Below are 16,360 nucleotides of genomic sequence, written 5' to 3'. Positions count from 1 at the left end.
GATCAATTGTATTGTGTACTCATGTAATACACCACATACAATAACCATTTTAAAAATGTATTTAATCCTCATAGATTATAAAATAAGCACTATTATACTTCTCATTTACAAGAAAATTATACAGGGAGATTAAGTAACATTCTCTAAGCCTACTCAAAGGGGTAAACAGAATTCTAATTCAGCCACTATGACTCCAAAGCCTTTCATCTTAATTACTCTGTTATAATGCCCATGTCTAAAGGCTTCAGGAATAAAAATCAGGTCTCTAGTCAGATTTATAAAAAGCTAAGACTTAAAATTATCACCCCAAAAAACACCTTATCCATATTATTTTAATGTGAAACATGGTCTCAATTAAAAACTTGATTTATTTCTCAGATTATTTTCCTATCCACACAAATTTCATTTTTAGTTACAAAATATTACCTAAATTCAAGTTCTACCAAAGCTGTTTTATGTTATTTACAACTGCCAGTGCCCAACACATAGTAAGCATGCAAAAAATATTTGAATAAATTATTTGTAATGCACAGAAAACTGAGTTAAACCCAGAAGCAGTTGGTTAAGAAACTTCTGAAAATAGTACACATTACTCAAAAATCTTTCATTGCTCCATATAATACAATGTCACCTTCGATCCACACACATATATGTATGATTATTAGGCTGACTGATTTTAAAGTGTTTTCACTGGGAAGCTAAAATTCCAAATAAATGTGATCAATGTTTTAGCAAAGTTATCCTAGGTAAGGGACAGAAAACAGCTTACCTCTCCATAGATTCTAAATGTTCCAGTATCTTCGTCTAGTTCAATAGCTGTAACTCCAGGAACCTTCCTAGCTTGCTGTATGTTACTACCATGTGTTCCTATTGCCAGGCCCATCAAATCTTCTCTCACAACAAATTCCTCATGAAAAGCTGCTGCAAGTTGTTTTGTGCACTAGTAAAAGAGGTAAATTAGAATTTATTATAAAAGATCAAAAATACAAATGGTTTTCTGTAAAACCATGTTCACAGCATTATTCACAAGAGTCAAGAACTGGAAGCAAACTAAATATGCAGATTGATAGATGGATGAATAAAATGTGATCTATTTATACAATGCAAATTATTCAGTCTTAAAAAGAGAATGCTGGCATGCTACAATGTGGATAAACATCGAAGGCATTGTGCTTAGTAAAATAAACAAGTCACAAAAAGACTAATGCTGTATGATTCCATTTATATGTGTCAAACAGAAAGCAGAATGGAGATTGCAAGGGGCTGAAGGGGAAGGGGGAAAGGGACGTTGTTTAATGGGTATAGAGTTTCAGTTTTGTAAGATGAAAAAGTTATGGGGATTGATCAACAATCTGAATATACCTAACACTACTGAACTGCACTTAAAATAGTTAAGATGGTAAATTTTATGTTATGTCAATTTTACAATTTGAATAAAAATAAAAAGAACTAACAAAAAAAAGAAATAAAGGAAACTCATTTGGGTCATATAAGGGAAGGGGGAAAAAATGGTTTGATGAGTCTATTTAGTCATGGCCACAGAAAAGAGTAATTCTAAAACAATTTTCCAGAATAATTGATACAAGCAGTTCTCCAATTCAAATGATTTATGTTTCAAAACTCATCCCCATATCCTATTTGTAACTTTTAAATTTGTAAGGGCAGTCAAAGTTGTCTTAAAGATAAACAAAGTTGTCTCAATATTTCTAGACAGTGTGTATTTGCAAGTTTCCCAGTGATGAACAGGAGTATTTTAGGACAGGATAGAAAAGCAACGATATGCTCTTTTAAAAATTATATGCTGTGTCCTATTCTTCTCTTACACAAGAATCCTATCTATTTATATAAAAACCCTGGGTGTAACACCATCATGGCAGAAGTTCGACCAACCAGAAGGAAGTCAGTCCTGCAGAGGTCGCCTTGGCAACGGCTGCGCCCTCCCAGAGCTGTTCCCACTGAGGGCGAGGTTTGAGGCAGGAACCAGTCCTCGAAGCGTGGAGGCACTGGGTCCTGGGTCACCTTGGCAATGGCTGCACCCTCCCCGAGCTGTTTCCCTCGAGGCCTGAGAGAAGAACCCACCCTCGGAGCACCAGGAGTGCCCAGCGGCAGTCAGTCCTGGGTTGCCAAGGCAGAGGCAACCCCGGTAGAACTCTGGGTCTGGCCCAACAGGGGGCGTGGCCAACCTTCAAACCAGACCCTGACAGGGGCAGGAGGGAGCTCCATTCCTCACAGAATCCCCTGTTGGATAGCTTGCTGTCAGTGGCCTGCCAGCCAGGAACCCCATTCACCTGCACCCCGGACCCTGACAGGAGGGAGGAGGGAGCCCCATTCCTCACGGAATCGACAGGTGACCAGCTTGCTGTCAGGGGCCTGCCAGCTAGGAATCCTATTCACCTGCATATCTGTGTGTGCCGCGCCGGCATGGCCAAAGGTGACCCTGAGTGGGGGTGGTGAAAGGCTTAGAAAAGACAGACCAGAGAATGAAAGCTGGGTCTCGGTAGGACACTGCTTCTCTGAAAGACAGCGACCGCGTCCACAAGCCGTGTCTTTATTTTACAGCAGATGCCACCAGGCAAAGTAAGGGCCTGATCAAGATGTTTACAACATTCTCCTGGGTTTCAATCCTACTCAACTTCATGCATCTGAACTCTATCAAGCCCACATCACTTAGGCACGTGTTCACAAGCCCACAACTATAGCTGTTAGCTATAATTGTGCTGGGAGGGCCCTGCCCTCCAAGCTGGGACTTGCACATGGCAATGAGAGGACTGTGCCCTCTCATCGGTCCAAGGCTTGAACCTGTCCAAACACTGTAGCTGCTCCCCACAGCTGTATAAAGTTTTAATACATTATATTAGAGGTCGTGGTGGTACTGTTTTACCCACAGCGTCTACAGGAATTGCTGCAAATTTACTTCTCGGTGGAAGAACCTTTCATTCCCAATATAAATTACCAATTCCATTAAATGAAACTTCAATTTCTAGACTCAATATAAACAGTGAAGTTGCTAAAACTATTAAAAAGGCCCAACTTCTCATTATGGATGAATGCACCATGGCATGCAGTCATGCTATTAACGCCATAGACAGATTACTAAGAGAAATTATGAATATGAATGTTGTATTTGGTGGGAAAGTTCTCCTTCTTGGAGGGGATTTTCAACAATGTCTCATTATTACACCGCATGCTATGCGATCGGCCATAGTACAAACGAGTTTAAAGTACTGTACTGTTTGGGGATGTTTCAGAAAGTTGTCTCTTACAACAAATATGAGATCAGAGGATTCTGCTTATAGTGAATGGTTAGTAAAACTTGGAGGTGGCAAACCTGATAGCAGTTTTCACTTAGGAATGGATATTATTGAAATCCCCTGTGAAATGGTTTGTAATGGATCTATTAGTGAAGCTACCTTTGGAAATAGTGTATCTATAGATAATATTAAAAGTATATCTAAACATGCGATTCTTGTCCAAAAAAACGAGCACGTTCAAAAATTAAATGAAGAAATTTTGGATATACTTGATGGAGATTTTCACACATATTTGAGTGATGATTCCATTGACTCAATAGATGATGCTAAAAAGGAAAAGTTTGCCATCGAATTTCTTAATAGTATCACCCCTTTGGGAATGCCGTGTCATAAATTAAAATTGAAAGTGGGTGCAATCATCATGCTATTGAGAAATCTTAATAGTAAATGGGGTCTTTGTAATGGTACCAGATTTATTATCAAAAGATTACGACCTAACATTATCGAAGCTGAAGTATTAACAGGATCTGCAGAGGGAGAGGTTGTTCTGATTCCAAGAATTGATTTGTCCCCATCTGACACTGGCCTCCCATTTAAATTGATTCGACAACAGTTTCCCGTGATGCCAGCATTTGCGATGACTAATAATAAATCACAAGGACAAACTCTAGACAGAGTAGGAATATTCCTACCTGAACCTATTTTCGCACATGGTCAGTTATATGTTACTTTTTCTCAAGTTCGAAGAGCATGTGACATTAAAGTTAAAGTTCTAAATACTTCATCACAAGGGAAATTAGTCAAGCACTCTGAAAGTGTTTTCATTCTTAATGTGGTATACAGGGAGATATTAGAATAAGTTTAATCACTTTATCAGTCATTGTGTGCATCACTGTTGTTTTCATATCATGTTTTTGTTTTATATCATGCCTCTGTTGTTGTTGTATTTTTTTTTACTGTTTATTAATAAATTTATATATTATTTTCATATACATTTAACTAATTTCCTTTCATGTCGCACACTTCTATTATAGAGAAAGGGCAAATAGCAATATTAAGGTATTTCCTCTAATTAATTCCCTTTTAATGTGCACAAATTTCGTGCACCGGGCCACCAGTCCTATAATAAAATGCTAATATGCAAACCAACTGAATGGGGGAACGACAGGTTGCTATGATATGCACTGACCACCAGAGGGCAGACGCTCAACACAGGAGCTACCCCTGGTCGTCAGTGCACTCCCACAGGAGAAGTGCTGCTCAGCCAGCAGCTGGGCTCACAACTGGCTGGCGCCTCTCCCACCTCTCCCACCTCCGCAGCAATGCTAAGGATGTCCAACTGATGGCTGTCAGTCAGACATTCCCCCAGGGCTCCCAGACTGCCAGAGGGCACAGGCTGGGCTGAGGGCCTCTAGTGGTTATAATAATCTAGTTACTAATGGAAGTGTGTTGTAACTGACAAGGAAGTAAAAAAAAAAAAAAAAAGTTAAGAACAGAGTAAATAAGAATTAGCAATACATAGCAATTCCTCAAGGACACAATGACTCCAGGTATTAGCCACAAAATAGGTCCCAAGTTACCTTACCTAACAGTCAAGTAAGTAATTTTGAGCCAGGGAGCTTGTATATACTAATGAAACTGGGACACACAACATACCTTTTATGAGTAAATTCACTTACTTCTAAATGCTTAGTGGCCTCTTCATTTCTGGACATAAGCATCAACTTCGTACGAATACTTCGCAAATGCATGTCACTTAAAATATTTACTCTCTTCACAGTTGCTTCACTGGCAGACTATAAACAAACAAGTTAATAACTCAAAACAATCACTTTTCAAGATAATACAAACAGGATCTTCATAATAAAGCCTTCCATGATTCTCATCAACTACACTTCTCTCCTCACCTAACATTCACCCCTCTTCCCCGAATAACCTTACTTTCCTTCCTGAATTCCCATGTTACTTAATTCTGCTATGCACATTATGATGGGGGTGAGAGGTTCCAACACACCACACATTAAGAATTAATTGTCTGATGTTAAGAATGCCACATGAAAACTTTTCCTCCTTACTTCAGAAAAGATAAAAATTTAACATTCTATAACTACAAAAATTTTTTTCTCCCACACTGTATTAACAAATTCACTATACACCAAGTTAGCTTTTATATAGTTTTTTGAACATTTATTACAAAATTCCTGCAGTATCTATTAACTACCTAAACTCTGGAGTTATCTTACCAGTATCATTAGCTGTGTGGTTTCTGGATGGTAAAAAATCCTGCATGCTCCTACTGCTTTCTTAAAATCTTTATGTGCGTTTTCATTAGCACACCTATGGAGAAATTAATTCATGTGTAAGACCTAAATAACAGATTAAATTTAGAGGCAAGTATAATACAAACCCAGTATCTCATTTTAACACCACCCATTAAAACTTTTATTCATTATAAAGACGTTCTATCAGAAGTTTTTGATTGGGTATTTGGGGAAAAAAGAATTTTGTAGCACTTAAAAATTCCTAATTCACAAAGTAATAGTAAACAAAATTACTCACGCCTCTCTCAAATCTTCGGGAACATCCACTGTGCATTTAAAGAAGGTATTTTTTTTGACAGTTTTATTTTGATTGACAGGCCGAAGTCGTTCAAATGTGACTATTTCATTGTAAGTGGCATCACAAGCAGCATATTCAATGACATAAAACTAAAAGACATCAAAATACTTTAAAAATCCCATCTGAACAAAAATAATAAGCTTTAAATGAAGTTCTAATTATCTTGCTCAGTTTAAACAGTAGACCCTCCCCCTTGTGGCACAAATACTAAGAACAGCTTAGTTACATCAAATTGATTTGCCTAAAGTAGATTATAGGTTTTCACAAGCAAGAACCTTGGTAGTCCTCACATGCTTAGGGTATATCTCTGGAGAGCAGCCTTGGTGTTTGCAAATTCAGAACACAAACAGAAATTAATGGTGATGAATATTTGAAATGTGTGACCAATTATTTCTAAAGTAGGCTTTTAAAAACACAATAGACTTGAGTAACATTGACAGGAACCAAGGGTTAACATCACTTACTTCTCCTTTCATCATTCGAACTTTAGCCAACCACCATCCACAAGGTTCTTGGTCATTTGCTCTTGAATATACCTGAGAAGGAAAAAAAAAAAATGCCCTCAACCACTGATCCTAAAAGATTTCCAATATTTTAAATAAGAACTTATTATAAATACCAAGTCCCTTTAAACTTAAGAATCAAAAATACTATTGTATTGAAACTGGTGTACTAAACAGTTTAATAAGACTTATGTAAACCTAAATTTTACTGCTGAAAACTAAAACAACTTTTTTTGGGCAATTTAGCTCCTTGAAAATCAAATTCAAATTCATGAGGGTTTACTAAACAAATATTAAATGCTTCTTACAAGGTAGTTTTACACAGTGTAAAACAACAGTTTCTGTTGCCATTATTCATCTTCAAACATTGCATTTTGATGGTTCAAGTAGCAGAAGGATAAGCTAGAACTTATTGAGGTGTACTGTAAATCTGATGTCAGTATTTAGAAGATGCTCAAATTAAGAATTATTTTCAGAAGTGAAAAACCATAGCCTGGCCTGTGTGGCTCAGCAGTTGAGCATCAACCCAGAAATCAAGAGGTCATCAATTCGATTCCCAGTCAGGGCACATGCCCAGGTTGCAGGCATCGATGTTTCTACTTCTCTATCCATCTCCCTTCCTCTCTTTAAAAAAAAAAATCAAAAACACATTTAAAAAAAAGGTTCTAAACCCTACTTTAAAATTCCTTCAAGGATATGACATTTAGATCACATGTACTAAATGGTTAGCTGAATAAAAAAATTACACATATGAATACATCTAGCAGAGTACATAAGTATATTACACCTATCTAAAAAAAAAGTGTATATGTTCTGTATCTGTAATTATCAGGTATTTATTAACATTATACATTTTAAAAGTTTCCATTAGGGATTGGCCCGGTACACGAATTTGTGCACGGGTGGGGTCCCTCAGCCTGGCCAGATAGGGGGAGGGGCCACAGGAGGTTGGCCCGTGGGGGGTAGGTTGGCTGTGGGAGAGCACTAACCACCAGGGGGCAACTCCCACGTTGAGTTTCCATTCCTTGGTGGTCAGTGTGCATCATAGCAACCGGTCCACCGGTCATTCAGTCGCTTAGGCTTTTAATTTTATTTTTATCTTGCTAATCCTCACCCAAGGATATTTTCCGATTGATTTTTTGTGTGTGTGTGTGGAGGTTGTTGTTTTTTTTAATTGTCTAAAGTTTTACATATGTCTCCTTTTCCCCCAATTGACTCCCACGCCCCATCCCATTGATTTTGAGAGAGAGTGGAAGGGAGAGGGAGAGGGAGAGACAGAAGGAGAGAAATATCACATCGATGAGAGAGAGATACATCCATTGGTTGTCTCCCACACACCCAGGGCTCGGGGATCAAGCCTGCAACCAAGGTACATGCCCTTGATCTGAATCGAAGCCGGGACCCTTCAGTCCATGGACTGACACTCTATTCACTGAGCCAAACTGGCTAGGGCAATACAGCAGCTTTTTAAATGTATTTTCAATACATGGAAAACTGGGGGGATGAAAAGAGAAGACTAAAGGGTTACTCCTACAGAGGTGGCCAGAGAAATCTATCAATATGTATTAACAGCTACCTGTGAGATAAATGCACACTACTGATACATAAATAGTTTTGAAAAGCTTGAAGCTTCTCTCAAGATAATCTGAATGACTTTGGAAGCAATGAAAAATCGAACCTATAAATGAGTAAGCCAAAACCTATGATCAACTTTATTGTATACATTAGAAAAAAACTTTAAGGAAAAAAAAAAAAAGCCTTTGTACCAACTAGGCTCCAAGGGACTCAATTTTAGCTTTTGCATTTCTTTAATGAGCAAATCTAACTATTTTATGGCTTTTATCCTTTCTCATTGGTCTTCCAAAAAAAATAAGAACGTTTTAAAAATAGAATAAAAATTACTTTATCTTGAAATTAGTATACAAATCCTGTGGCCCCTTTTATATATCTAAGGTGGAATCTAGTGATCATATTTTTCCTCTTATCTTGAAACAATTTGCTATTTCATCATCATTCAATTATTTCCAACTATGATTTTTTAAAAATATAAAGAAAACAGAAAAATGATGGTATTACTTGGAAGGATATAACAATGAAATATATCATTACTACTGTATTAGCCTCTAGTTTATTGCGTAATCTTTCAGGAAAATGAAGACTAGAAACACCATTCTTATAGTCTGCTTTTGGATATTGCTGAACAGTTAAGAATTCATAATTATTATTTTCAACCTATAATTACAAAGAGAAAAAACTTTACAGAGGACTTTCACAATTATTACCGGAATCAGACTGATGCAAAGAGCCAACAGCACTCCAGATTCTAATGATCAATATGAATTTATCTCATAAGTAGAATCTCAGACTATGAAGTCTTCAAATGACAATATCCTAAGTCAATATCCCCAAACAATACATTTCTAAGGAGAAAGGAAATTTAGTATTCTCACTCAGTTAATCATTCAACTGGGACTCCATTATATAAAATCCTGCAACAAGCAGCTGGACCATTCTTGTTTTTCTACAAGGACACCTAACAGTATTGTTTCATCTTTTATGTCTGCACACTAAAATATACTCGATTCAGTTGGTAAGTGGCCAAATGCCACAGGTAGATGTATATACAAAGATGACTAGAAAGAAACAGATGATGAAAAAATGCAAAAAATTCAGTGGATTAGTCAACCCAATTAGTTAAGTATGAAAATAGTGCAATTTTTAAAAATGTGTAATTATAGCACAAAGATGACTATGCTTTGTTCAATAAAATTAGAAGCCACCAATAGTTCCAAATATTCTTAAAGTATTACATCCTGATAATTCATGTGCCAAATGAACCAGAAGAAATAAACTAAATTTTATTAGAAATGCATTTTAAATTTGGTATCAGTATTTATATGATGTTTTGAGTTTATGTATAATAAATAGCTGATGAGCAGAAATATTTTGGGAACTTTACTCATTTTAGGTATATGTATTATCAAAACCAAGAAAATGTGGAATATAAAGTTGGATTTGCTATGTTTAAATGCTTATCAAGTTATCTTATAATGTTGACTATTGCCATCCTTTCATTTTTACTTCTGAAAAAATGTATGTAAAATGACTTAAAAATATTTTTTAAACCAGTAAATATGGATTATTGGCTCCAAATGATAAGTGATAACTATTTCCCCTAGCATACTGAGTATTAAAAACAAAAAGAAAATCCTAAAAACCGAAAATTCTTACCAATTCCAAGCACTATCTCAGGAAGGCAGTTCAGCTAGATGAAATATCTTTTAGTAAATGGGTGCCTCAAGCTCAAGTGCTGTAAAAAACGGGTCTTAAAACTACCATTATTTTATTTCTATTTCTACCAAAGTGGTTATAACCTTCTAGGAATCTGGCTTGCTATGTAAGCTTACCTACTAAAACAGAGAATAAACCATTTTGGACTGCTTTGAGGCTTTACTTCTCATTGAACAATGAAATGCTGTATCCCATTTTACACTTACATCCATCTCTGTAAATCTCATTAATAACTTTATCCCTGAAAGACAAGGCCACTGTCACAAAGCCAACAATGAGTCTGGCTCCACTTGAGTGCTGTGGGTCAAATCACATCCTTGATAGGATGTACTGTATCTCATACAATTTTTTTTAAAAAAAAATCACTTTAATAACCTAGAATTAAAACTGTACCCTAGTGTACTATGTTCCAAATGTCGATTACTAAATTTATTTACAACTATGTCATTGGAATAAGAGCACCGCATAGAAATTCTCCTTCAGATTTCACTTAAATCTCCAAACTGTTTCAAGGGAGCAATTCACACTCTAAAGCTACGGCTACTCCTTGCTTTTAACACTAAATTTCTTCAAATCCAAAAAAAAAGCTCAAAAAAGCAGGAGACTAAGGAGTGCCCATGGGAGACCTAGAAACCTAATAGTACTCAGATCAAAGGTTGGAGTGAAAGATGGAAAATGAAGAGTCAAATTCCAAAAGTCCATTTAAGGATTCTTTCTAACAAATGACTCCAAGTCAAACCCTATTATAAAATGGTTTCCAAACTGTAACTAACACACACCAAATTGTGATTTAAAATGAAATTCTAGGCTGATGTTGCTAACTTTTCATTTAAGTTAATAATTTTCAACTATGCCTTTGAAAGTCACAACCGAACAGAGGTAATAAACACTAGAGATAGAAAATTTTTACCAGTTTTCACCAAACTATAAAGAAAATTCCTAAATAATGTTAAGTACTAAACTGATTATCCTATATAATAATCCTATATAATAAAAGGCTAATATGCAAATAGACTGAATGGTGGAACAACCAAACAATCACTTGCTATGACGTGTGCTGACCACAGGGGGCATGTGCGGAACATGGTGGGCATTGGCCGCGGCAGGATGGTGGAGCAGGTGAGCGGAGATGCCAGACCAAGACGCTGGTCACTGTTATTGGGGCGAGCTTCTGGTGGTTACTGAAATTTTGTTGCTCCCGCGCACCACAGTCCAGCCCGGCACTTGCACCCACTGCCAGTGCCGGTCCCACTCGCACCCGCAGCCAGCGCCGGAGCTGCCGCTCACACCTGCTGCCGGTGTCTGGCACCAGTCCCGATCACTCGGCACCTTCAGCTGGTGCGAGCACCCCGAGGGCTTCTCCACCTCCCCCTGCTCCTGAGGGGCAATCAGGGCAGTAGCCACCACTTGCACCCACTGCTGGCGCCAGCCTCAATCACTTTATGCTGTCGGCGGGTACGAGCAGGGCTGGCGCCTACAGCACGTGGGAGTGGCGGTGGTGGGAGAGGGGCTGCCAGCAGAGAGGGGACCAGGGACACGGTGGGAGGAGCCAGGCGAGGTCACGGAGGATGGGCCAAACCCGCCCCTTGCCTACCACAGCCTCGCACCCTGTAGAGGGCCCCCTGGGAAGGCACATGGACATTCTTTATATTGTTGTCAGCTGAGCCCGAGGCGACTGGCAGAACCATGTCTCGGTTACGCCCCCCCCCCCAAGAAGGCGGGGGGGGGGGGTGTTGTCAGTTCTGACTTACCTTTGACCAGGTGTCGGCAGGGGCGGGTCTAGATATGTAAATCCAGTAATGCTAGGACCTACTTAAGAATGCAAATAAGCTCCTTTGATCCTAAGTTTTGGTGTTACTTCCTGGTATTTGGGGGTATAAAATAAATGTGCTGTATTGGGCTGAGGGTCGCTGCCTCTCCATCAGAGAGAATGGCGTCCCACCTAGCTCCCAGCTTGCTTCTATTTCTGCGTCTTATCTCTTTCTTTCTTTTATTTCTTAATCCCCAGCTCCACCACTCAACAACCGGACCCGTTCATTTTCCATGCTGGATGTGGAAAAGAGAGAACACCTCCACAGCACCCCATAGTTCCTTTCAAGGTGTACGAATTCCTGCACAAGGCCCCTAGTTTAATCATAATGACCCATTTTACAACTATACAAGAAACATTTATCGTTCTCCTGTATTCACCATTTCATCTCATTACAATCTATGAAGAAAAAAAATTAGAAAAAGCAAGCTTAACATCTAGAATCTAGAACACACTAATTTACCTGTACAATATTATCTCATTCATTATTTGTGACTGCTACTCGAACAAGTGGGTTTCATACATCTTTAAAAAACACCATTTTCCAAGACAAAGATATAATAAAAATATGTTCACCTCTTTTTTTAATGTTTGAGCATTTCCCAAACACTAAGACTAACAGCGGACTTGGTATTATGAGAAAGACTAACTAAAGACAGCTAAAATTTTCAGATTGGCCGCAAGAATCAAATAGAAAACATTTTTAAAAGTAATGTTAACAATACACATACATTTAACTTTTGTGTAAATCAAAATATCAGATTAAAAAATTGTAAGGTAAGGAACAAAACTTGACAATTCTTATTTCATCCAGAAAACTTCAAAAATAAACTTTTATTATCAAATTATAAAATCCAATAGGAAAACTTTGAAAACCTGTGTTAAATTATACATTAGCTTGAGATATAAAGCTTTCTATGTAGTGTGTGTACTAATTTGCTAAACAATGCAAGTATCTATTGACTTCACTTCATGTGCAATCAATATCCCAGAACATTATGATATTATACTAGAGGCCCAGTGTACTATTAAATCGTGTGCGTGTAGGGTACCCTAGGCCTAACCTGCCATCAGGCCATGTCCGCCACCCTGCGAAACCTCGAACGCTATGCAGACGCTGATGGAGGCCCACGACACTCCTCAGACACTGCCAGTGCCCCGCAACACTACAGAAGTCGGTCCCGCATGCCGCAGCCGCCGCAGGACCCAGAAGTCCTGCCCACCGCAATGCACCTCCTGGTGAGTCCGGCAGTTGGTCGTGCCGCCATCACAGTGTCACGACCACAGGCTTTTTATGATATAGATAACCAGCTTAAGAGAATCTATAAAATACTCTTCATTTTCCCTTTACATCCAACTTTGTAAAGCTGAGCATTTTCTTAGCAATCTTTAGTAACGAAAACCATTAAGCAAATACTTATCAAAAATTTTAATTGTATTTAAAAATATATGCCACCACTTTAAAAAATATATATATTTTTATTGATTTCAGAGAGGAAGGGAGAGGGAGAGAGAGAAACATCAATGATGACAGAGAATCATTGATCGGCTGCCTCCTGCACATCCCCCACTGGGGATCGAGCCCCCAACCCAGGCCGATGCTCAACCACTGAGCTCTGCTGGCCATGCTATGCCACCACTTTTTAAAGTAAAATAAAAGCCACTAATTAGGTTACAAAATAAATCTTTCAATTTTAGACCTTTCAAAACCAACTTTCTGCTATAAATCATACTAGAGGCCTGATGCACAAAATTCGTGCATGGGGGCAGCGGAGGGGGGGAGGGGATGTCCATCAACCTGGCCTGCAATTGGGTACCCCTCTGGGGATGTCCGGCTGTCAGATATCCCTCTCGCTATCTGGGATCACTGGCTCCTAACTGATCACTTGCCTGACTGCCTGATCGCCCCTAACCGCTCGCCTGCCTGCCTGATCACCCCTAACCACTCTGCATACCTGCCTGATGCCCCTAACTGCTCGCCTGCCTGATCATGCCTAACTGCTCGCCTGCCTGCCTTATTATAACAAAAAATAAAGACAAGTCACAGAACAAAAGGTCAACAGCCAATAAGCTAATTTAAAAAACACTCCATAATCAAGGAAATGAAGAATGAGCAGACATAAGCTTCCTTCTATTGGGTTTTTAAAACTTTACAGATTAATAATAATCCAGCCAGTCAATCAATGAGGAAACAAACACCTTCAGGTGTTATGAAGTGGTAATTTAAAAAAGCATTTTTAGAAGACAAAATGATACATTTTGACACTATCAAAATTTTAAATAACATGCCTTTTGATTCAGCAACTGAACCACTTAGAACTGTATTACCAGAAGATGTTTATATAAAAGACCATTAACTAATTCTAGCTTTTTTGTTATAGCAAAAAATTTTGTTAACTTCAATGTCTTCTAGAACTAAGGAATATTATGGAATACTTAGAAAAAGTGATGTAATCTGTATGTTCAGACATGAAAATGTTTATAGTATCCTAATTAACTGAAAACAAAAGTCACAAATATATAATATATTCTCAATTTTTGCAACGAACACACATGTTCTTTATAAATGTAAAAAAAAAATCTGAAGAGGCACTCAACTCTGGTAAATGAGATTAAAACTGGGGTGGGCAACAAGCACACCTACACAACCACACTAAGAGGGAAAATTCCCATTTTATGTTAATTCTCTACTATTTTATTACATCAATCTTTTATTATTTTAAATTTAAAGGGTATGGGGGGCTTTCAAAAAGGTATTTGGTTCAAAATATAAAGCCTAACAACCAAAATTCCTAAACATTCCAGGTCATATGGAGACATTCCTAAGTACTAGTGACCAAAGGAGGTTGGGGGTAATGTGTCAAGATTAAGTTTAAGCTTCTTCCTTATGTAAATTTTCAAAACTTTCAAGTGAAAAAATGACAACATCTTAATTTCAGGTACAGACTCTCACACTGTAAGGGGTAAATTTCACTAAAACGAAAACAAAAAGTAAACTGAAATAAAACACTCAGCAATCAATTTCCAAATGAACAACAAAGGTGGTCCAAGAAATGGATAAGGCCTCCCTTGTCTGAGATTGGGGAAAGCACACTGTTAACATCCTCAGCACTCCACCAAGTTTTTCCTTTCATCTGAGCCTTTAAACTACCAATAAGTGTCTAAACAATAATTCTTCACAATGCTCAGAATTGGCCACCACATCTTTCTAATTCTAGAACAAAACCAAGAATTCAGGGGAGAAAAAAAAACAACTTCTAAAACATATTTTTCTAAATGAAAGCAAATAAGCTCTTTTATCAATCCTCACAAAAAGGTGTTAATTAGAAAAGAATACAAGTTCACTCTTTGTTCTCTCTCTCTCTTGAGCACACCTGCTTTTCCACACCCTTCTCCAGGGCTCTCTTGCTCTCTGAAGCAGGCCCCTGCCTCTCTCTCTTCTCCTTCCCCTGGGTGAATTTTCTTTGTCTTTCTTTTTCCTAAGCTCCAAAGGCTTTTCTTCTGCTTCTGCAATTTGTTTCCTGAGCCCATGGAGCCCAGCTGGCTCACTTCTTCTATCTCTGGAAACTTTCTAAATAAAAGTTTGCTTCCGTTTAGAAAAAAGAAGAAAAAAACACACAACTTTTTTACTGGAGTCTAATGTCCAAGTGAACATAGTACAATAAGTAATCAGCAGCATTACTGCTATAATTCATAGGACCCACCTACTTAGACACAAATACACACCACACTGAGACTACATTTACAGGTCTCCATACAAAAAAAGTTCTTAGTACCCACTTTTGGTCAAGTCAACTAAAAAAGAAAAAGGTGAGTAAAGTGAAAGGCTGTAACATTATTAGGAAGTGGGCTCATGGTGTGGTGCCCTGACACAATTAAGTCACAGCATTCTTTTTGATTTAGCAAAAGCAAGCGTACACAGGAAACTTAGAGCAAGTAGTTAAAATCTAGGCAGAATTTTTAAATGAACATGAATTTTCCCTATCCTTCAAAAAAGTTCCAGACATTTCTAGAATATTGAACAAGGCAGTATACTAATTACAATATTTCACATTACATATAAACTATATTAATGATCACTATAATAAAGGGTGATAATTAATATTTTACAAAAATACTGAGGAAGAAAGCACAAGACAAATCCTATCCTATCCCATATAATAAAAGCCTAATATGCTGTGTCCGGTCGTCCATTCAACCAATCAAAGCATAATATGCTAATGATATGCTAAGGCGGCTCAACCACTAGCTATGATGTGCACTGACCACCAGGGGGCAGACACACTGACTGATAGGTTAGCTAGTTGCTGGGATCTGGCCGATTGGGACTGAGCGAGATGGGACAGACACGCCCTAGAGCCCTAGTGTGGTAACTCCCCGGATGGCCAACCTCTCATCATGTCCCTCCCCAGGCCCGATCTTGCACTGGTGGGGTCCCTTGGCCTGGCCTAAGCCCTCTCGCAATCCGGGACCCTCGGAGGATGTCAAAGAGCTGGTTTTGGCCCGATCCTGCAAGCAAGGCCGAGGGACCCCACTGATGCACGAATTATTTAAAATCATTAGGAAAAAGAAGGAAACCAGCAACCAACATGGTTAGTTCCCTGTGCCATATTCCACACAAAGCAATTCAAATGCACTATCGTCCTTAACTCTCACATTATTTCATTTTAGTGATAAAGAAACTTGACCAAGCTACAAAGCTAAAAATTGTAGAGCTGAGACATGAATCCCAGTTCTGACTCCAAACTAAAGTATTGCTACTTACACAGCCATTGCCAATAGAAAGAAAAAAGGAATTAGATTTATTCTCCATCAGTTAAACAGATTTTTCCTACAAGAATATTTAAAACAAAATAATAGGCATATAAGAAAATAAACTTACAAAT

The 16,360-nt window shown here is 38.2% G+C and overlaps 1 protein-coding gene across 4 annotated transcripts in view; it reads right to left on the bottom strand.

Moving 5' to 3' along the window:
• FXR1 (FMR1 autosomal homolog 1) overlaps window positions 1-16,360 on the bottom strand; it is a 68,209-nt gene that overhangs the window by 25,047 nt on the left and 26,802 nt on the right. For all 4 annotated transcript variants that reach the window (XM_079766233.1, XM_079766234.1, XM_079766235.1 and 1 more), the window contains exons 4-8: window positions 6,335-6,406; window positions 5,811-5,959; window positions 5,495-5,588; window positions 4,931-5,047; window positions 770-940 (exon numbers count right to left, since the gene is read on the bottom strand). In XM_079766233.1, coding sequence (XP_079622359.1) covers window positions 770-940; window positions 4,931-5,047; window positions 5,495-5,588; window positions 5,811-5,959; window positions 6,335-6,406 — 603 coding nt within the window. The remainder of the gene's footprint in view (window positions 1-769; window positions 941-4,930; window positions 5,048-5,494; window positions 5,589-5,810; window positions 5,960-6,334; window positions 6,407-16,360) is intronic.

This window comes from Cnephaeus nilssonii (assembly GCF_951640355.1).
Source record: "Cnephaeus nilssonii genome assembly, chromosome: 3".
Lineage (NCBI taxonomy): Eukaryota > Metazoa > Chordata > Mammalia > Chiroptera > Vespertilionidae > Cnephaeus > Cnephaeus nilssonii.
Note: the sequence above shows the minus strand (reverse complement) of the source record. Positions and strands in the feature narration are given on the sequence as shown.